The sequence below is a fragment of the Oncorhynchus tshawytscha genome, unplaced genomic scaffold (genome assembly GCF_018296145.1).
Source record: "Oncorhynchus tshawytscha isolate Ot180627B unplaced genomic scaffold, Otsh_v2.0 Un_contig_7588_pilon_pilon, whole genome shotgun sequence".
In the NCBI taxonomy this organism is placed as follows: Eukaryota; Metazoa; Chordata; class Actinopteri; order Salmoniformes; family Salmonidae; genus Oncorhynchus; species Oncorhynchus tshawytscha.
The window spans coordinates 207228-229056 of NW_024609634.1; the positions used below are offsets into that span (position 1 = coordinate 207228).

At 42.2% G+C, this 21829-nt stretch overlaps 1 protein-coding gene across 1 annotated transcript; it reads right to left on the bottom strand.

Annotated features, from left to right (window-relative positions):
* Window positions 1–2882: 2882 nt before the first annotated feature.
* c1qtnf6b (C1q and TNF related 6b) lies at window positions 2883–19786 on the bottom strand. Its single transcript, XM_042316511.1, has 4 exons — window positions 19274–19786; window positions 12260–12469; window positions 4543–4794; window positions 2883–3744 (listed from the first exon to the last, which is right to left on the bottom strand). Exons 2-4 carry the CDS (start codon window positions 12456–12458, stop codon window positions 3449–3451), a joined length of 747 nt encoding a protein of 248 aa, XP_042172445.1. The 5' UTR covers window positions 12459–12469; window positions 19274–19786; the 3' UTR covers window positions 2883–3448.
* Window positions 19787–21829: the final 2043 nt, after the last annotated feature.

Consider the following 21829-nt stretch of genomic DNA (forward strand, 5'->3'; position numbering starts at 1 on the left):
GAGAGAGAAAGTAGAGTGTTAGAGGGAGAGAGAGACAGAGATGGAGAGAGAGCAAGAGAGAGAGAGAGATAATGCCCTTGAATTGAATTGAATAGTGAGGGTGTTAGAGAGGAAGCTGTGGCTGACTTTGACGCAGGGGGAAATCGGACATCATTGATGTCATTGAAAACTTTCACTAACTCTCTCCGCTTGAACCCTTCTCCAGAAACCTGTCTTGTAAACATGCCATGAGCATGAGATAATATACGTCATAACCTGTCATAACCTGTCATACCAACTGCTCCCAGCCGCCCTCCCATCTAAACCTTGAACTCTAACAGCAGTAACTGCAGGAGTTTTATCAACACTCTTTCACAGGTAACATAACACCACAACTTACTTTATGGCTCATTTTATAGAGCATGGCGTTTATAGGATAGTGGGGCGATTCAAAGCTACTTTACTGTTTACCTCAGATGGAGTCGTTACTGTTATGAACTGGGTCCATGTCTTTAATGAGGGTATAAAAGGCTCTGAGTGCTGCTAAATACAAGAGAACTACACAACCGTCTAATAGAACTAATAAAATGCATCCAGGAAGGAACAGGAGTTCTGCTGCTTTTCACTTTTACTGTAGCCTGGTTCCAGATCTGTTTGTACTGTCTCGCAATGGTCATTGTCATGCCAAACAGCACAAACTGATCTGGGACCAGGCTAGTTTTAGAGAGGCCGTCTACCAACAACTCTCAGAGGACTCCTTGAAAGTGCATCTGCATTCGTAGAGGTGCGTAGGAAACAGAGCCATTGTTTGAGCGAGGTTATAAATGGCTGTGTTTTGGGGCACAGAGTAAATACTAATAACCCAACCCACAATGCTTTCTGCTGTTCTGCCTCCTGGGTTCAGCAAACCAACTGTGTCAACTTCTGCTCTTGGTTTTGAGTGATATCCAGGAAATAGGTACTTACAGTACAACAGCCATAGGATGTACATCCCTATGGTACACTATTACATTGGCTACGGAGCTATTGACTAGGGAATTACACCACTAAAGCCTCTTCTAATTGGCTACGGAGCTATTGACAAGGGAATTACACCACTAAAGCCTCTTCTAATTGGCTACGGAGCTATTGACTAGGGAATTACACCACTAAAGCCTCTTCTAATTGCTACGGAGCTATTGACTAGGGAATTACACCACTAAAGCCTCTTCTAATTGGCTACGGAGCTATTGACTAGGGAATTACACCACTAAAGCCTCTTCTAATTGGCTACGGAGCTATTGCCTAGGGAACTACACCAGTAAAGGCAATTCTAATTGGCTACAGAGCTATTGACTAGGGAATGACACCACTAAAGCCTCTTCTAATTGGCTACGGAGCTATTGCCTAGGGAACTACACCAGTAAAGCCTATTCTAATTGGCTACAACGCTATCTAGTCATGGCCTAATACACCAGCTGGTCTCTCCTCTATCTCCAGTTTAGCCCCAGTCCCTGTGGACTGAGGACAGAATTAGCAGTAATAGGAGAGATATGGTCGTCCATCTGGCAACCAATTCAACCATCACCATCCAAACCACACATGTTGTTGTTGTTTTTCCTCTCTTTAGCTTTTAGTTGGGTTTTTCATTGGAGCTGTCAAACAAAACTGATAATCACAGACTGCACCAATATTCCCTACATAGTACACTACTATGACATACTAGGACACACCTTATATTCCCTATATAGTGCACTACTTTTGGCACCCTATTCCCCATGTATTGCAATACTAGGACATATTCAAATCTTGACAGTAATGAGGGGTTGTGTACTCTAACGGTGGGAAACAGGCAGGGGTCAGGGGGTCAGGGTTTGACCTTTAACCTCTAGGTGAAAGAGAATGCATCTGTTCAACCTGCTCAACTGACAATGGGGGAGTAATGGTTCTAGAAGGTCTGGTTTAGAATGGGCTTCTAGTTTGAATGGGTTTTTACAAATGATTGTTTGGTTTATATGTTTCTGATACAGTCGGTGTTGTATTGATACAATGGAATTCACCACTTTCAGGGTTTGGTGGTATCGGGTTAGGCTAAGCCCAGCCTGGATGCAGAACTTTTCCAAACTGCATTCAGCAACAGTAGTGTATTGTGTTCAGGACGTGACAACAACAACAGTTCAGCTAAAGCAAAGACCAACTGGCACCCAGACTAGTGATAAAACGTTTTAGGTAACAAAAATCTATACAAATATTTACATGTTACAAGCTGCTCTGCAGCTTAAAGTAAATCTCTATAAAAACACATAACACTGAGTTATCAATATATATATCAATACAATCTTGCATTACTTACTCAACAATCTCTATATATTCATTTGATATGGCTGGCATTATCTCCTTTTTCACTTTTAAAGCCTTGAGGTCACCTTAGCAACAGTTCAATACAGGGTCCATTCAAGTCTAGTCCCAAAACCACCCTATGAGCAAAAGACATTGAAAAGACATTGAAAATGTCTTTTTGGTCAAAACAATATGTTGAAAAGATGTTGAAAAGCTTAAAAAGTTCTGTAATTTCAACCAATTTTTCTCACTGGGACACTACACAACACTGGGACTACACAACACTGGGACACTACACAACACTGGGACTACACAACACTGGGACTACACAACACTGGGACTACACAACACAACACTGGGACTACACAACACTGGGACTACACAACACTGCAACACTGCACAACACTGCAACACTGGGACTACTGCACAACACTGGGACACTACACAACACTGGGACTACACAACACTGGGACACTACACAACACTGGGACTACACAACACTGCACTGGGACACTACACAACACTGCAACACTGGGACTACACAACACTGCAACACTACACAACACTGCAACACTGGGACTACACAACACTGGGACACTACACAACACTGCAACACTGGGACTACACAACACTGGGACACTACACAACACTGGGACACTACATAACACTGGGACACTACACAACACTGCCCACAATCCTCCCCATTCAAAGTACCTGAGAGGAATACATCGTGAGGCAGAGGAAAACGTGTGCGCAGGTCATTTGTATCATTGGCTGCTTTAGGAGCAACGGAAGTACAAACAAAATCCAACCCAGAGTTTCCATTTGGTGAGCACTGAAAGCACCATAAAGGAACAATCAAAATCAACCCAGAGTTTCCATTTGGTGAGCACTGAAAGCACCATAAAGGAACAATCAAAATCAACCCAGAGTTTCCATTTGGTGAGAACTGAAGGCACTACAAAGGAACAACTAAAATTTCCATTTGGTGAGCACTGAAGGCAATATAGGCACAAGCAAAATCAAAAATCCAACACTGGCGCAAGTTCCCCCTCTCTCTTCTTTCCTCCTTCTTCATCACTGAACTTTAGGCATGATAAAACGACCAAAATCCAACCCAGAGTTTCCTCCCCCTCCCCCTCCACTCTGATCACTGGACACTAGGCGCCACCAGGTATCCATTAAAGGTAATATAGACGTCCACGTCATCACTATAGACGGCGTTCTCCCTCTCCCTCTTGTAGAGCCTGACCCAGACCTCGTCGTTCAGCGCCAGGTCCATCATCACACTCTGACTCTGCATGATGGACCTCTCACTGGGCTGGGCGTACAGGATCACCTGCTCCTTATCGTTGTGCATCAGGTGGAGGTAGGTCTCCTTGAAGTTCCACGTGTGGATGTTCACGTTGAAGAAGTAGATACCTGGGACGAAGCAGTAGAATTTACCTTCAGAGAAAGGAGGAGAAAGTGATTAGTTAGTGTTAGAGTCAGGCGTTTTAATGCTGGGCTGGAACAAAAATACTGCAAAGAAGTGATGTTGAAGATGTTGATCCTGGGATGAAGCAGTAGAATTTACCTTGAGAGAAGAGAGTGTTAGAATCAGTTTTTTATTTTTTATTATTAGTGCTGGGCTGGAACAAAAGCCTGCACCCTAGAGACATCGGAGTAGTAGTAGACGCACGGACGTAGAAGTATAATTTACCTTTGAACATGTGGGAAAAAGTGTGTGGGGCCTCCTGAGTGGGGCAGTGGTCTAAGGCACTGCATCACAGTGCTAGAGGCGTCACTACAGATCCGGGTTCGATACCTGGCTGTGTTGCAGCCGGCCGCGACCGGGAGACCCATGAGACGCCGCACAATTGACCCAGAGTTGTCCGGGTTAGGGGAGGGTTTTGCCGGCCGGGATGTACTTCTCCCATCGCGCTCTAGCGACTCCTGTGGCGGGCCGCACGCTGACTTCGGTTGCCAGGTGTACAGTGTTTCCTCCGACACATTGGTGCGGCGGGCTTCCGGGTTAAGCGAGCAGAGTGTCAAGAAGCAGTGCGGCTTGTCAGGGCAGTGTTTCGGTGGACACATGGCTCTCGACCTTCGCCTCTCCCGAGTCCGTACGGGAGTTGCAGCGATGGGACAAGACTGTAACTACCAAATGGATATCACAAAATTTGAAAGAAAAAGAGGTCAAAAAATTAAGTATAAAATAGTGTGTGTGTGTGTGTGTGTGTCTCCTTGTGGTTCTTCAATTACCTTTGAACATGTTGAAGTGCTCGTAGAGGTTGACGAACACCGTGTCAAACACCAGGGCCTGGTAGTAGTCTATACTGTGGAGGGATTTACGTCTTCCTACAGAGAAGGAGGAGTGCTGTGGCTTACAGGCATCTCCCGGGGCGCCCGCCTGGCCCTTAGTCCCTTGAGGACCCATGGGACCCCGGTAACCTTGGGGACCTTCTTTACCATTTTTCCCTGGCATGCCTTTATCTCCTCTGTCACCTTTATCACCTGGGGAGGGAAAGAGAAAGAACATATGTAGTCTAGATCTATCTGAGATAGCATGAGCAAGGAATACCTCTCTTCTGGTGTGTGTGTGTGTGTGTGTGTGTGCTCCCTTATCCGAGGGCTTGGTAGATTTTCCACACCCATTGACCATATATGGACATCTCTGATGCTTTAACCACATGATCTAAACAGGCCCCCTCTTGTCCAGGTCCTGTTTAAATGATCATCCTCTAGATACAGTCGCCTCTTAGCACTCATCCGAGGTCAGTATTCTTCCTGATGTCTAGATAGTGATGGTCAGGGTTAGGATATTGTAAACTGATCCTAGATCTGTAGATAAGCCTTCAAGCCATGATTACTATCAGTAGGACAAGAAGTTGAAACGCATCTGGACATGGTGCTGTATGATAACCAATACCACTTTTAGAGAGTCATTTCTCCACATATTTAGACTTAGTTAGCGACTCCATATACAGTTGCAAGAAAAAGTATGCGAACCCTTTGGAATGACCTGGATTCTACATAAATTGGTCAAGAAATGTGATTTGATCTTCCTCTAAGTCACAACAATAGACTGTGCTGAAACGAATAATACACAAATTATAGTGTTTGTCTTGTCTATATTGAATACATCATTTAAACATTCACAGTGTAGGTTGGGAAAAGTATGTGAAACCCTAAGCTAATGAGTTTTCCAAAAACGAATTGGAGTCAGGACTCTGATAACCTGGAGTCCAATCAATGAGATGAGATTGGAGACGTTGGTTAGAGCTGCCCTGCAATATAAATGCTATTCCCATGAAGCATTGCCTGATGTGAACCATGCCTCGAACAAAAGATCAGAAGACCTAAGATAAAGAATTGCTGACTTGCCTAAAGCTGGAAAGGGTTACAAAAGTATCTCTAAAAGCCTTGATGTTCATCAGTCCACGGTAAGGCAAATGATCTATTAATGGAGAAAGTTCAGCACTGTTGCTACTCTCCCTAGGAGTGGCCATCCTGCAGGTTAAGAAGTATCCTAGAGTGTCAGCTAAAGACTTACAGAAATCTCTGGAACATGCTAACATCTCTGTTGACAAGTTTACAATATGTAAAACACTAAACAAGAATGGTGTTCATGGGAGGACACCACGGAAGAAGCCACTGCTGTCCAAAAAAAACATTGCTGCATGTCTGAAGTTTGCAAAAGAGCATCTGGATGTTCCACAGCACTATTGGCAAAATATTCTGTGGACAGATTAAACTAAAGTTGAGTTGTTTGGAAGGAAAGAACACACAACACTATGTGTGGAGAAAAAAAGGCACAGCACACCAACATAAAAACCTCATCCCAACTGTAAAGTATGGTGGAGGGAGCATCATGGTTTGGGGCTGCTTTACTGCCTCAGGGTTTGGACAGCTTGCTATCATCGACGGAAAAAGGAATTCCCATCAAGACATTTTGCAGGAGAATGTAAGGCTATCTGTCCGCCAATTGAAGCTCAACAGAAGTTGGATGATGCAACAGGACAACGACCCAAAAAAACAGAAGTGGCTTCAACAGAAGAAAATACTCCTGGAATGGCCCAGTCAGAGCAAAAAAGTATTTAGTCAGCCACCAATTGTGCAAGTTCTCCCACTTAAAAAGATGAGAGAGGCCTGTAATTTTCATCATAGGTACACTTCAACTATGACAGACAAAATGAGGAAAAAAATCCAGAAAATCACATTGTAGGATTTTTTATGAATTTATTTGCAAATTATGGTGGAAAATAAGTATTTGGTTAATAAGTAAAGTCTTATATCATATAGTCTTTATATAGTTAGTCTCTATATATATCGTTAGTCTCTATGTATATAGTCGTTATATAGCTAGTCTCTATATATATAGTCTTTATACAGTTCGTCTCTAAATATATAGTAAGTCTCTCTCTCTATATATATAGTCTTTATATAGTTAGTCTTTATATAGTTAGTCTCTATATATGTCTTTATATAGTTAGTCTCTCTATATATAGTTAGTCTCTCTATATATATAGTCTTTATATAGTTTGTCTCTATATATATATAGTTAGTCTCTATATATAGTCTTTATATAGTTTGTCTCTATATATATTGTCTTTATATAGATAGTCTCTCTCTCTATATAGTTAGTCTCTATATATATATCTATATATAGTTAGTTTGTCTTTATATAGTTAGTCTCTATATATAGTCTTTATATAGTGTATCTATATATATTGTCTTTATATAGATAGTATATATATATATATATATATAGGGGGATATGTCTTATATATATATGGTATATATATATTGTCTTTATATAGTTAGTCTCTTTATATTTAGTCTTTATATAGCTAGAGTCTATATTTATAGTCTTTATAGTTAGTCTCTATATATAGTCTTTATATAGTTTGTCTCTCTATATATCGTCTTTATATAGCTAGTCTCTATATATATAGACTTTATACAGTTAGTCTCTATATAAACAGTTGGTCAATCTATATATAGTCTTTATATAGTTAGTCTCTATGTATATTGTCTTTATATAGTTAGTCTCTATATATATAGTCTTTAGTTAGTCTCTCTATATATAGTCTTTATTCTAATTAGTCTCTCTATATATTGTCGTTATATAGTTATTCTCTATATATACAGTTTGTCTCTCTATATATAGTATTTATGTAGTTAGTCTCTATATATATAGTCTTTATATAGTTAGTCTCTATATATACAGTTAGTCTCTCTATATATAGTCTTTATATAGTTAGTCTCTGTATATATTGTCTTTATATAGTTAGTCTCTCTATATATAGTCTTTATATAGTTAGTCTCTATATATAGTCTTTATATAGCTAGTCTCTATATATATAGTCTTTATATAGTTAGTCTCCATATATACACTTAGTCTCTATATATATTGTCTTTATATAGTTAGTCTCTATATATACAGTTAGTCTCTATATATATTGTCTTTATATAGTTAGTCTCTATATATAGTCTTTATATGGTTTGTCTCTCTATATATCGTCTTTATATAGCTAGTCTCTATTTCTATAGTCTTTATATAGTTAGTCTCTATATAAACAGTAAGTCTCTCTATATATAGTCTTTATAAAGTTAGTCTCTATATATATTGTCTTTATATAGTTAGTCTCTATATATATAGTCTTTATAGTTAGTCTCTCTATATATAGTCTTTATTCTAATTAGTCTCTCTATATATATTGTCGTTATATAGTTAGTCTCTATATATACAGTTAGTCTCTCTATATATAGTATTTATGTAGTTAGTCTCTCTATATATAGTCTTTATATAGTTAGTCTCAATCTATATAGTCTTTATATAGTTAGCCTATATATATTGTCTTTATATAGTTAGTCTCTATATATATATATAGTCTTTATATAGCTAGTCTATATATATATATATAGTCTTTATATAGTTAGTCTATATATATTGTCTTTATATAGTTAGTCTATATATATTGTCTTTATATAGTTAGTCTCTATATATATTGTCTTTACATAGTTAGTCTCTATATATTGTCTTTATATAGTTAGTCTCTCTATATATAGTCTTTATATAGTTAGTCTATATATATTGTCTTTATACAGCTAGTCTCTCTATATATTGTCTCTATATATATAGTCTTTATATAGTTAGTCTCTATATATATTGTCTTTATACAGTTAGTCTCTATATATATTGTCGTTATATAGTTAGTCTCTATATATATTGTCTTTATATAGTTAATCTCTCAATATATATTGTCTTTATATAGTTAGTCTCTATATATATATATATATAGTTAGTCTCTATATATAGTCTTTATATAGTTAGTCTCCGAGGCTGCATTCATTGTAGCTGGGGATTTTAACAAGGCTAATCTGAAAACAAGACTCCCTAAATTTTATCAGCATATCGATTGCGCAACCAGGGGTGGAAAGACCCTGGATCATTGTTACTCTAACTTCCGCGACGCATATAAGGCCCTGCCCCGCCCCCCTTTCGGAAAAGCTGACCACGACTCCATTTTGTTGATCCCTGCCTACAGACAGAAACTAAAACAAGAAGCTCCCACGCTGAGGTCTGTCCAACGCTGGTCCGACCAAGCTGACTCCACACTCCAAGACTGCTTCCATCACGTGGACTGGGAGATGTTTCGTATTGCGTCAGACAACAACATTGACGAATACGCTGATACGGTGTGCGAGTTCATTAGAACGTGCGTTGAAGATGTCGTTCCCATAGCAACGATTAAAACATTCCCTAACCAGAAACCGTGGATTGATGGCAGCATTCGTGTGAAACTGAAGGCACGAACCACTGCTTTTAATCAGGGCAAGGTGTCTGGTAACATGGCTGAATACAAACAGTGCAGCTATTCCCTCCGCAAGGCTATCAAACAAGCTAAGCGCCAGTACAGAGACAAAGTAGAATCTCAATTCAACGGCTCAGACACAAGAGGTATGTGGCAGGGTCTACAGTCAATCACGGACTACAGGAAGAAACCCAGCCCAGTCACGGACCAGGATGTCTTGCTCCCAGGCAGACTAAATAACTTTTTGCCCGCTTTGAGGACAATACAGTGCCACTGACACGGCCTGCAACGGAAACATGCGGTCTCTCCTTCACTGCAGCCGAAGTGAGTAAGACATTTAAACGTGTTAACCCTCGCAAGGCTGCAGGCCCAGACGGCATCCCCAGCCGCGCCCTCAGAGCATGCGCAGACCAGCTGGCCGGTGTGTTTACGGACATATTCAATCAATCCCTATACCAGTCTGCTGTTCCCACATGCTTCAAGAGGGCCACCATTGTTCCTGTTCCCAAGAAAGCTAAGGTAACTGAGCTAAACGACTACCGCCCCGTAGCACTCACATCCGTCATCATGAAGTGCTTTGAGAGACTAGTCAAGGACCATATCACCTCCACCCTACCTGACACCCTTGACCCACTCCAATTTGCTTACCGCCCAAATAGGTCCACAGACGATGCAATCTCAACCACACTGCAGACTGCCCTAACCCATCTGGACAAGAGGAATACCTATGTGAGAATGCTGTTCATCGACTACAGCTCGGCATTCAACACCATAGTACCCTCCAAGCTCGTCATCAAGCTCGAGACCCTGGGTCTCGACCCCGCCCTGTGCAACTGGGTACTGGACTTCCTGACGGGCCGCCCCCAGGTGGTGAGGGTAGGCAACAACATCTCCTCCCCGCTGATCCTCAACACTGGGGCCCCACAAGGGTGCGTTCTGAGCCCTCTCCTGTACTCCCTGTTCACCCACGACTGCGTGGCCATGCACGCCTCCAACTCAATCATCAAGTTTGCGGACGACACAACAGTGGTAGGCTTGATTACCAACAACGACGAGACGGCCTACAGGGAGGAGGTGAGGGCCCTCGGAGTGTGGTGTCAGGAAAATAACCTCACACTCAACGTCAACAAAACTAAGGAGATGATTGTGGACTTCAGGAAACAGCAGAGGGAACACCCCCATCCACATCGATGGAACAGTAGTGGAGAGGGTAGCAAGTTTTAAGTTCCTCGGCATACACATCACAGACAAACTGAATTGGTCCACTCACACAGACAGCATTGTGAGGAAGGCGCAGCAGCGCCTCTTCAACCTCAGGAGGCTGAAGAAATTCGGCTTGTCACCAAAAGCACTCACAAACTTCTACAGATGCACAATCGAGAGCATCCTGGCGGGCTGTATCACCGCCTGGTATGGCAACTGCACCGCCCTCAACCGTAAGGCTCTCCAGAGGGTAGTGAGGTCTGCACAACGCATCACCGGGGGCAAACTACCTGCCCTCCAGGACACCTACACCACCCGATGCTACAGGAAGGCCATAAAGATCATCAAGGACATCAACCACCCGAGCCACTGCCTGTTCACCCCGCTGCCATCCAGAAGGCGAGGTCAGTACAGGTGCATCAAAGCTGGGACCGAGAGACTGAAAAACAGCTTCTATCTCAAGGCCATCAGACAGTTAAACAGCCACCACTAACATTGAGTGGCTACTGCCAACACACTGTCAATGACACTGACTCTACTCCAGCCACTTTAATCATGGGAATTGATGGGAAATGATGTAAATATATCACTAGCCAGTTTAAACAATGCTACCTTATATAATGTTACTTACCCTACATTGTTCATCTCATATGCATACGTTGATACTGTACTCTATATCATCGACTGCATCCTTATGTAATACATGTATCACTAGCCACTTTAACTATGCCACTTGGTTTACATATCTCATATGTATATACTGTACTCGATATCATCTACTGTATCTTGCCTATGCTGCTCTGTACCATCACTCATTCATATATCCTTATGTACATATTCTTTATCCCCTTACACTGTGTATGACAGTAGTTTTTTTTGGAATTGTTAGTTAGATTACTTGCTCGTTATTACTGCATTGTCGGAACTAGAAGCACAAGCATTTCGCTACACTCGCATTAACATCTGCTAACCATGTGTATGTGACAAATAACATTTGATTTGATTTGATTTGATTTCTATATATATTGTCTTTATATAGTTAGTCTCTATATATATAGTCTTTATATAGTTAGTCTCTATATATATTGTCTTTATATAGTTAGTCTCTATATATATAGTCTTTATATAGTTAGCTAGTGCCTCTTTTCTAACCAAACTGGGTTGTTGCAGTGTATTAATATCAAGCCTCTCACACACCACTGCTTGATTATATGAGGCTGTGTGGGTGTGTATTTATCTGTGTGTGTGTTTTCAGCCACATCATCAGGTTCAGTGCCAGGTGAATACTGCCTTCTGGGAGCCTCCCACCCTCCCTCCCTCCCACCGTCCCTCCCACCGTCCCTCCCACCGTCCCTCCCTCCCTCACTCACTCTAAACAATGATTTCAATGAATCTAGAGTTTTTTTCAGATTGTGTGTATGTGCATGTCCATGTGTGTGCCACGCTTCTAAGTGAGAGAAACTTAACTACCTGTTGTTTTTGGGATAGGGTCAGGGGTCAGCTAAACCTGACATGGAATCTCTATCACAGAACACAGATTAAACCATAACCACACACACACCAGATGAAACAATACATGACATGTCTCCTGGACTATTTTAGAGGAATAAGGCTTAGAAATTTAACACAAGGTCTTTATCTCTTTGGAGAGTGTGTCTGTGTGTGTGTTTGTGGTGTGTGTGTGTTCGGTTTGATTCCCTGTGTCTTCTGTGTGTGTTATTTTGTTCTTTAACAACGCTGGCCTGGCTGATTACTGATCCTGCCAAGTGTCTTCTTTTCAATAAGCTGTTACATCCTTATAAAGGCTAGTTTTGGAGGACTGGCCTGGGAAACGTCGCTCTAAGGCAATGCCTATATCTCATCATGTCTGTCGGGATGTTTCTTTGTACTGTACCTTTGAGGTTGGTCATCTAAGATACTGATAATGTGTGTGTGTGTGTGTGTGTGTTGTCCCTTACCTTTGAGTATGGTCATGTTGATGTAGGTGTGGACCTCTGGCGTGGCGGGGGCGTGGTGGGCAGGGTGTGCAGCAGAGGATTCTGGGGGCTGCAGGGGGTCGCAGCATCGTCTGCATAGTCTTGGGGGAGGTCTAGAGGGGGAGGGGATGGATGAGGCCAGGGGGAGGAGCAATAGGACGGACAGACACACCCCCAACATGATGACCACACCTGAGGGAGAGAGAGATAGGGAGAGCGAGGGGGGAGAGATAGAGAAAGGGAGGGAGGGAAATAGGGCGGGAGGGAGAGAGAGAGAGCGAGAGAGAGAGAGAGAGCGAGATGTGGGGAGAGAGAAGGTAAGGTAATGAGTGAGACCAGGGACAGCTGGATGTGTTGGTATTGGCTCATGTACGGGCCATGATCACTTCTCTTTGGTGTGTGTGTGTGTGTGTGTGTGGGTGTGTCACTCAACCTACCTGCTCATGCTCACACCTGCTGTATTAAACATGAAGACATTACCACCGTATTACCACATCCACTCATGACCAAACAACCATATGAAAACATTGACATTGACTGCCAGCCATGTCCACATGAGCTCACGGTTGGACACACATTTCCAGTGTCTCTACAAGACATCTGTTAGTGGGACAGGGACAGGTCACCAAGCCCAGTATACATCACTCTCTCTCTCTCTAATTTGATTCTGGCATCAGGACTGGGTTGACACACTAGAGGCCCTAGACAGCCAATCACTTTGTGTGTTACATCATTGGTCAGGGAGGTAGAGTGAGGAGAGAGAGAGGGAGCAGGGTTGGTGGAAAGAGAAGGGGGAAGGGAGAGAGTGAGAGAGTCACAGAGAGAGAAAGAGAGAAGAGAAAGAGCTTTGCAATCTAGGGAGACTTTTCACATCACAGTAAATGCTGTTCAAGACTATTCCATCAGTCCAGTGATGGAACTGGGTTATAGTTCCTTCTAGGTCCTAAACTATGGAACTGGGTTTTAGTTCCTTCTAGGTCCTAAACTATGGAACTGGGTTATAGTTCCTTCTAGGTCCTAAACTATGGAACTGGGTTATAGTTCCTTCTAGGTCCTAAACTATGGAACTGGGTTTTAGTTCCTTCTAGGTCCTAAACTATGGAACTGGGTTAGTTCCTTAGTTAAACTATGGAACTGGGTTATAGTTCTTAGGTCCTAAACTATGGAACTGGGTTTTAGTTCCTTCTAGGTCCTAAACTATGGAACTAGGGTCCTAAACTATGGAACTGGGTTATAGTTCCTTCTAGGTCCTAAACTATGGAACTGGGTTATAGTTCCTTCTAGGTCCTAAACTATGGAACTGGGTTATAGTTCCTTCTAGGTCCTAAACTATGGAACTGGGTTATAGTTCCTTCTAGGTCCTAAACTATGGAACTAGGGTTACTATGGAAGTTCCTTCTAGGTCCTAAACTATGGAACTGGGTTATACTAGGTTATGGAACTGGGTTTAGTTCCTTCTAGGTCCTAAACTATGGAACTGGGTTATAGTTCCTTCTAGGTCCTAAACTATGGAACTGGGTTATAGTTCCTTCTAGGTCCTAAACTATGGAACTGGGTTATAGTTCCTTCTAGGTCCTAAACTATGGAACTGGGTTATAGGGTCCTAAACTATGGAACTGGGTTATAGTTCCTTCTAGGTCCTAAACTATGGAAGTTCCTTCTAGGTCCTAAACTATGGAACTGGGTTATAGTTCCTTCTAGGTCCTAAACTATGGAACTGGGTTATAGTTCCTTCTAGGTCCTAAACTATGGAACTGGGTTATAGTTCCTTCTAGGTCCTAAACTATGGAACTGGGTTATAGTTCCTTCTAGGTCCTAAACTATGGAACTGGGTTATAGTTCCTTCTAGGTCCTAAACTATGGAACTGGGTTATAGTTCCTAGTTAAACCTGGGTTATAGTTACCTAGGTCCTAAACTATGGAACTGGGTTAGTTAGTTCCTTCCTTCTAGGTCCTAAACTATGGAACTGGGTTATAGTTCCTTCTAGGTCCTAAACTATGGAACTGGGTTATAGTTCCTTCTAGGTCCTAAACTATGGAACTGGGTTATAGTTCCCTAGGTTAAACTATGGAACTGGGTTATAGTTCCTTCCTTCTAGGTCCTAAACTATGGAACTGGGTTATAGTTCCTTCTAGGTCCTAAACTATGGAACTGGGTTATAGTTCCTTCTAGGTCCTAAACTATGGAACTGGGTTATGGAGTTCCTTCTAGGTCCTAAACTATGGAACTGGGTTATAGTTCCTTCTAGGTCTAAACTAAACTTATGGAACTGGAACTGGGTTATAGTTCCTTCTAGGTCCTAAACTATGGAACTGGGTTATAGTTCCTTCTAGGTCCTAAACTATGGAACTGGGTTATAGTTCCTTCTAGGTCCTAAACTATGGAACTGGGTTATAGTTCCTTCTAGGTCCTAAACTATGGAACTGGGTTATAGTTCCTTCTAGGTCCTCTGGAACTATGGAACTGGGTTATAGTTCCTTCTAGGTCCTAAACTATGGAACTGGGTTATAGTTCCTTCTAGGTCTAAACTAAACTATGGAACTGGGTTATAGTTCCTTCTAGGTCCTAAACTATGGAACTGGTTATAGTTCCTTCTAGGTCCTAAACTATGGAACTGGGTTATAGTTCCTTCTAGGTCCTAAACTATGGAACTGGGTTATAGTTCCTTCTAGGTCCTAAACTATGGAACTGGGTTATAGTTCCTTCTAGGTCCTAAACTATGGAACTGGGTTATAGTTCCTTCTAGGTCCTAAACTATGGAACTGGGTTATAGTTCCTTCTAGGTCCTAAACTATGGAACTGGGTTATAGTTCCTTCTAGGTCCTAAACTATGGAACTGGGTTATAGTTCCTTCTAGGTCCTAAACTATGGAACTGGGTTATAGTTCCTTCTAGGTCCTAAACTATGGAACTGGGTTATAGTTCCTTCTAGGTCCTAAACTATGGAACTGGGTTATAGTTCCTAGGTCCTAAACTATGGAACTGGGTTATAGTTCCTTCTAGGTCCTAAACTATGGAACTGGGTTATAGTTCCTTCTAGGTCCTAAACTATGGAACTGGGTTATAGTTCCTTCTAGGTCCTAAACTATGGAACTGGGTTATAGTTCCTTCTAGGTCCTAAACTATGGAACTGGGTTATAGTTCCTTCTTCCTTCTGGGTTATAGTTCCTTCTAGGTCCTAAACTATGGAACTGGGTTATAGTTCCTTCTAGGTCCTAAACTATGGAACTGGGTTATAAGGTCCTAAACTATGGAACTGGGTTATAGTTCCTTCTAGGTCCTAAACTATGGAACTGGGTTATAGTTCCTTCTAGGTCCTAAACTATGGAACTGGGTTATAGTTCCTTCTAGGTCCTAAACTATGGAACTGGGTTATAGTTCCTTCTAGGTCCTAAACTATGGAACTGGGTTATAGTTCCTTCTAGGTCCTAAACTATGGAACTGGGTTATAGTTCCTTCTAGGTCCTAAACTATGGAACTGGGTTATAGTTGGGTTATAGAGAGAAAGGTCCTAAACTGGAACTGGGAACTGGGAACTGGGTTATAGTTCCTTCTAGGTCCTAAACTATGGAACTGGGTTATAGTTTCCTAAACTATGGAACTGGGTTATAGTTCCTTCTAGGTCCTAAACTATGGAACTGGGTTATAGTTCCTTCTAGGTCCTAAACTATGGAACTGGGTTATAGTTCCTTCTAGGTCCTAAACTATGGAACTGGGTTATAGTTCCTTCTAGGTCCTAAACTATGGAACTGGGTTATAGTTCCTTCTAGGTCCTAAACTATGGAACTGGGTTATAGTTCCTTCTAGGTCCTAAACTATGGACTATGGAACTGGGTTATAGTTCCTTCTAGGTCCTAAACTATGGAACTGGGTTATAGTTCCTTCTAGGTCCTAAACTGGAACTGTTATAGTTCCTTCTAGGTCCTAAACTATGGAACTGGGTTAGGTCCTAAACTAACTATGGAACTGGGTCCTAAACTTACTGGGTTAGTTCCTTCTAGGTCCTAAACTATGGAAGGTCTAGGTCCTAAACTATGGAACTGGGTTATAGTTCCTTCTAGGTCCTAAACTATGGAACTGGGTTATAGTTCCTTCTAGGTCCTAAACTATGGAACTGGGTTATAGTTCCTTCTAGGTCCTAAACTATGGAACTGGGTTATAGTTCCTTCTAGGTCCTAAACTATGGAACTGGGTTATAGTTCCTTCTAGGTCCTAAACTATGGAACTGGGTTATAGTTCCTTCTAGGTCCTAAACTATGGAACTGGGTATATAGTTCCTTCTAGGTCCTAAACTATGGAACTGGGTTATAGTTCCTTCTAGGTCCTAAACTATGGAACTGGGTTATAGTTCCTTCTAGGTCCTAAACTATGGAACTGGGTTATAGTTCCTTCTAGGTCCTAAACTATGGAACTGGGTTATAGTTCCTTCTAGGTCCTAAACTATGGAACTGGGTTATAGTTCCTTCTAGGTCCTAAACTATGGAACTGGGTTTTAGTTCCTTCTAGGTCCTAAACTATGGAACTGGGTTATAGTTCCTTCTAGGTCCTAAACTATGGAACTGGGTTATACTAGGTCCTAAACTATGGAACTGGGCTATAGTCCCTTCTAGGTCCTAAACTATGGAACTGGGTTATAGTTCCTTCTAGGTCCTAAACTATGGAACTGGGTTATAGTTCCTTCTAGGTCCTAAACTATGGAACTGGGTTTTAGTTCCTTCTAGGTCCTAAACTATGGAACTGGGTTATAGTTCCTTCTAGGTCCTAAACTATGGAACTGGGTTATAGTTCCTTCTAGGTCCTAAACTATGGAACTGGGTTATAGTTCCTTCTAGGTCCTAAACTATGGAACTGGGTTATAGTTCCTTCTAGGTCCTAAACTATGGAACTGTGTATTTAGTCACATTTGACTGGGTCAAAACATATTTCCCAAGTTTTCAGCTGGATCATGTTACAAAAAGGTTCCTTCTAGATGAGACGCAGCTTTCCATAACCCTAAATACTTTAGTGTTTGTGCATTTAACTTCTAATCTGATCAAATAAAAAGGTTCACAAGCATTCTTCCAGTACCAGTGATTTCCTTGGCTTTAACTAAAGCAGGTTAAATTTCTTTAATTCCCTGAATTGCAGCAGTAATCGAGACTGAAGCTTATAGGAGAAAGTATTGGCCATGTAAGAGAGTTATGGGTTCTAATAGAAAACTCAGCCCACATTAGAGTTGTCCCTATCTGGCCAAGATGCAAAGTCAGAAGCCTTGCTTAGCTCTACAATTTATCTTCTTAAAATCTGATTTGAAACCTAACCCAAACCTTAACCACACTGCTAACCTGCTCCCATACCTTTTTACGACAATCTAGACTTTGCAGCTTGGCCATCTAGTGAGATCATCAGAGGCAGGCTAAGTTTTCTCACTTCCCTGGTGTCTGAATGATCTGGTCACATCAGGAGGTATCAGTTAGACATGGACACTAAGTAGCATCACAAACCGTTACCTGAATAAACCTGGTACTTCCTGCTTGAGGAGAGGAGAGGTGAGAAACCCACTTGGATTTCACTACTGACATTTACGACCAGTTTGAGTCCACAGTATTTAGAGAAGGGTTTGGCTCGGGGGTTGAGAGAGACACATGTTGAGAGTTTAGAGTTGGACAACACTGTAGAGGATGGATTGGAGGAAGGGAGAGAGAGAGAGAGAGAGGGAGAGAATGGATGAGTGTTTATGTGTGTAGGGGAGTATGTGTGCATACAAGCATGTGCATTTACTGTATGTGTGTGCGTGCGCGCGTGTGCCAGCACTGTGTGAGCGTGTGTGCGTGTGCGTGTGTGTGTGTGTGTGTGCGTGTGTGTATATGTGTGTGTGTGTGTGTGAATCAGAGTGACAGAGTGATAGGGCCAAAGAGGAAATCCCTGGTGTTTTACACAACTCCTGGAATGTTAACATTCTTTAAAAAGACGGATGAATGGTGAGAATGATGGATGGATGAAAGGATGATGAGAAAGAAGGGAGGAAGCTTTAGTTTCCCTCTGTGGGAAGTTATGAGAGAACCTACGTTTTACAGTCTGATCATTCCCTGCTGGGCACGACGGCGTGCCAATATTGATAAACAGTAACACTAGTACCAAAATAACAGTTACTGTTTATCAATATTGGCACTCCATCTTCTTCACAATTTTATTTTACATTATTAGAAACAGAGAGAGAAAATGAGTCCAGGTGATTGAGACTGTCAGTCATTGAAGAACCCAAAAGTTCAAGATCTCATTATCCACCACACATTTTTTTTTAAACTGTTTTTGCAAAACATTGGCAGGGGCCCTGCTTTGTTGTTGTTGGAATCGCAGATTGCCCTTTTAAATGTCTTTGGCATCTGTCATCATACTTTAAAGTAATCAGTTATAACTTAATACGTTATAGGTCAGTAGCTTGGCTATAGCCTACAGCTATAGTTCAGCCAGGTTCAAAAGACAACAAATACTATACATATATATTCTATACATCAAATACAAATGTACCATGTTGTATGCAAATATTTGTATAGCCTACTGAATATGTTGTTCCTATGCGCATGACAATGTTATTCTGTCAACATTATAGAATTGACCCAGAGAGAGAAAACACGCCTGAAGTACCCGGTAGTCTTTCTGTCAGAATGGATTCATTCTAGCAGCCACGTCCACAGCCGCACAGCATACATTTATGTGGAACACATCCTCACACAAAGCTTAAGACAAGAATTACTTGTAGCAACGTGCATTTTCGAAAATATTATTCTCGTTTCCATTCAGGCGCAAATGCACAGAACACTGCTGAATTGGCTTCTGTTGAGAGTAATTTATTTCCAACGGGGGGAAAAATACATTCAATGGGGAAGCAAGCGGCAAAAAAAACGTGTTCTGCATCCGCCTGCATTCATGGAAACAATTAGTTGACTCGCCAGCAACAGATATAACAATGTGTCATTATACAGTTTTCATTTGACAAGGTCCTGATTCACTTACCTTGATTTCCTCCTAGAGATGCTCGCGAATGTATTGAGGATCAGCTGTGCGCGAGGAAAATGTTGTAACCGGGTAAGAAACTTTACTCAGCCTCTCTCTCTCCTAAACACGCTGTAGATCGCTTGCTTTCCCCTCCCTGTCTTCTCTCCCTCCTCGCTGATTATAACTCATCCTCCCTTTCTCTCCTCTCTTGATGACTCCCTCCATCCCTCCACCCCTCCCCGAAGTACACATCCATTACTAAGACAAGTCTGCAGCGTACTACTCTCTGTCAGAATGGTTCAGCTGTACACAAAACCTCCACCAGAGCTCATTTATCATCTTCTTTATCACACGTTCTTCTCTTTCTTCTTCGTCCCTGTCTGCCAAGTAGACGCTTGGAGTCTATGCGTTCGTGTTTCTGAGCCAGTTAAAACATTTCCCTCTTTAACTCGGGGCTCCCGAGCGGTCTGAGGCACTGCATCTCGGTGCTAGAGGAGTCAGCACAGACACCCTGGTTCTAACTATTGTCCAGGCTGTATCACAACCGGCCGTGATTGGGAGTCCCAGCGTCGTCCGGGTTTGGCCGGTGTAGGCCGTCATTGTAAATAAGAATTTGTTCTTAACTGATTTGCCTAGTTAAATAAAGGTTACAAATACATGATGAATAAATAAATAAACGAACTGCCTTCATGGAATAGCACATTAAAGTTGATCTGAATCATTTTTTTTTTCATTCAGTGTTGTCATCTTTCACCTCTGTCTCCCCTCACTCCTCTATCCCTCTGTTTCTTTCTACCCCTGCCTCTCTCTCTCTCTTTCTCTCTCTCTCTCACCCCCCTCCTCTCTCTCTTCCCTCCCTCTTCTCTATCCCTCCTCTCTCTCTCTCTCTCTCTCTCTCTCTCTCATCCCCCTCCCCTCTCTCTCTTCCCTCCCTCTTCTCTATCCCTCCCTCCCTCTCATCTCTCTCTCTCTCTCTCTCTCATCCCCCCCTCCTCTCTCTTTCCTCCCTTCTCTATCTCTCACTTTCATCCCTCTCTCTGTATCCCTCCCTCCATCTCATCTCTCTCTTCCTAAATGCTACCTGCTATCTAAGATAGCCTTTATTTCCCCAGTGACAGCTTGTCAGTCCTATACCTTATGTCACCACTATATCCTGACTTTACTAATGACAGTGTGGATTTGACTTCTAGGCTGTGTGTGTGTGTGTGTGTTTTACACTAAACTAACACACCTGCTTCGTAAAAGCCTTTGTTAAAAGTAAACTCTGGAGCGAACAACGCCACGGGTCAGTGAATTCATATATCATGCTTCATTTAAAGACTCAGTATGGGAACTATGACTGGCACTCTAGTCCCTATATAACACAGTACTTTTGACCAGGGCCCATTCCACTATGTAGGGAGTAGGGAGCCAGTTGAGACCCAGCCTATGTCTCAGCCTACCTACCAGCACTAACTAGGCCCAGAGCTGTTCCAGACAGGCTATTCTATACAGCACACTTCTGACCTTATATGTTTAGATCAATAGGATATCAACTTCACAACACACGCACACACACAGACACATACGCACGTTCCAGTCACTGGAAGTTTAGCCGGTAGAGCTTGTTATCATCTGTGTTCGTTTAGGAGTCAATTAAATAGACACTGAGATAGTCTTATTACAAGATACAGACAGACAGACAGACAGACAGACAGACAGACAGACAGACAGACAGACAGACACACAGACAGACAGACACACAGACACGCACACACACGCACTCTTAGGGTCCATCGGATATCTGCTTGTGTTTTGATTGGTCTGGATTGGCCCTGTCTTTATGTCTTGCCTCTGGAAGACCTGTCTGTCTCCATGTGTGTCCCGGGAATACCGATCTCAGGAAAACCCGGAAGCTCGAAAAAGTAGGTTGGAATTCTTCAAGATCCTAAAGCCTTGATGTTGGGCTGTTTTCTGTTATGTTTGGGAACGATCACTTGTTGAAGCCTGAATGAATACAGAGAGAGAGAGAGCAGAGGTCTGGCACGCTTTGGCTGCACACCTGACCATGAACCACACTCTGTATTTCTCTCTCTATCTTTCTCTCTATCTTTCTCTCTCCCTTTCTCTCTCTGTCTCTCTCTCTCTCTCTCTCTCTCTGTCTCTCTCTCTGTCTCTCTCTCTCTCTGTCTCTCTCTCTGTCTCTCTCTCTGTCTCTCTCTCTCTCTCTGTGTCTCTCTCTCTCTCTCTCTCTGTCTCTCTCTCTGTCTCTCTCTCTCTCTCTCTCTCTCTCTGTCTCTCTCTCTCTCTCTCTCTCTCTCTGTCTCTCTCTCTCTCTCTACATCTGTGTGGTTGAACTGTCTCTCTCTGTCTCTCTCTGTCAGCTTTGCTCTCTCTGTCTATGTTGTCTTGGGTCTTCTTCTCCACATCTGTGAAGCCACAACACTGATGAAGACAGATGTTGTCAAGTGGGGGATGTAGATTAGCAAGATGTTGGATTCTCTCTCTCTCTCTCTCTCTCTCTCTGTCAGGAGTGTGTGTGGGGGGAGTTAAACGACAAGGAGAGAGATATTCTCTCTAGAGATGGAGAGAAGG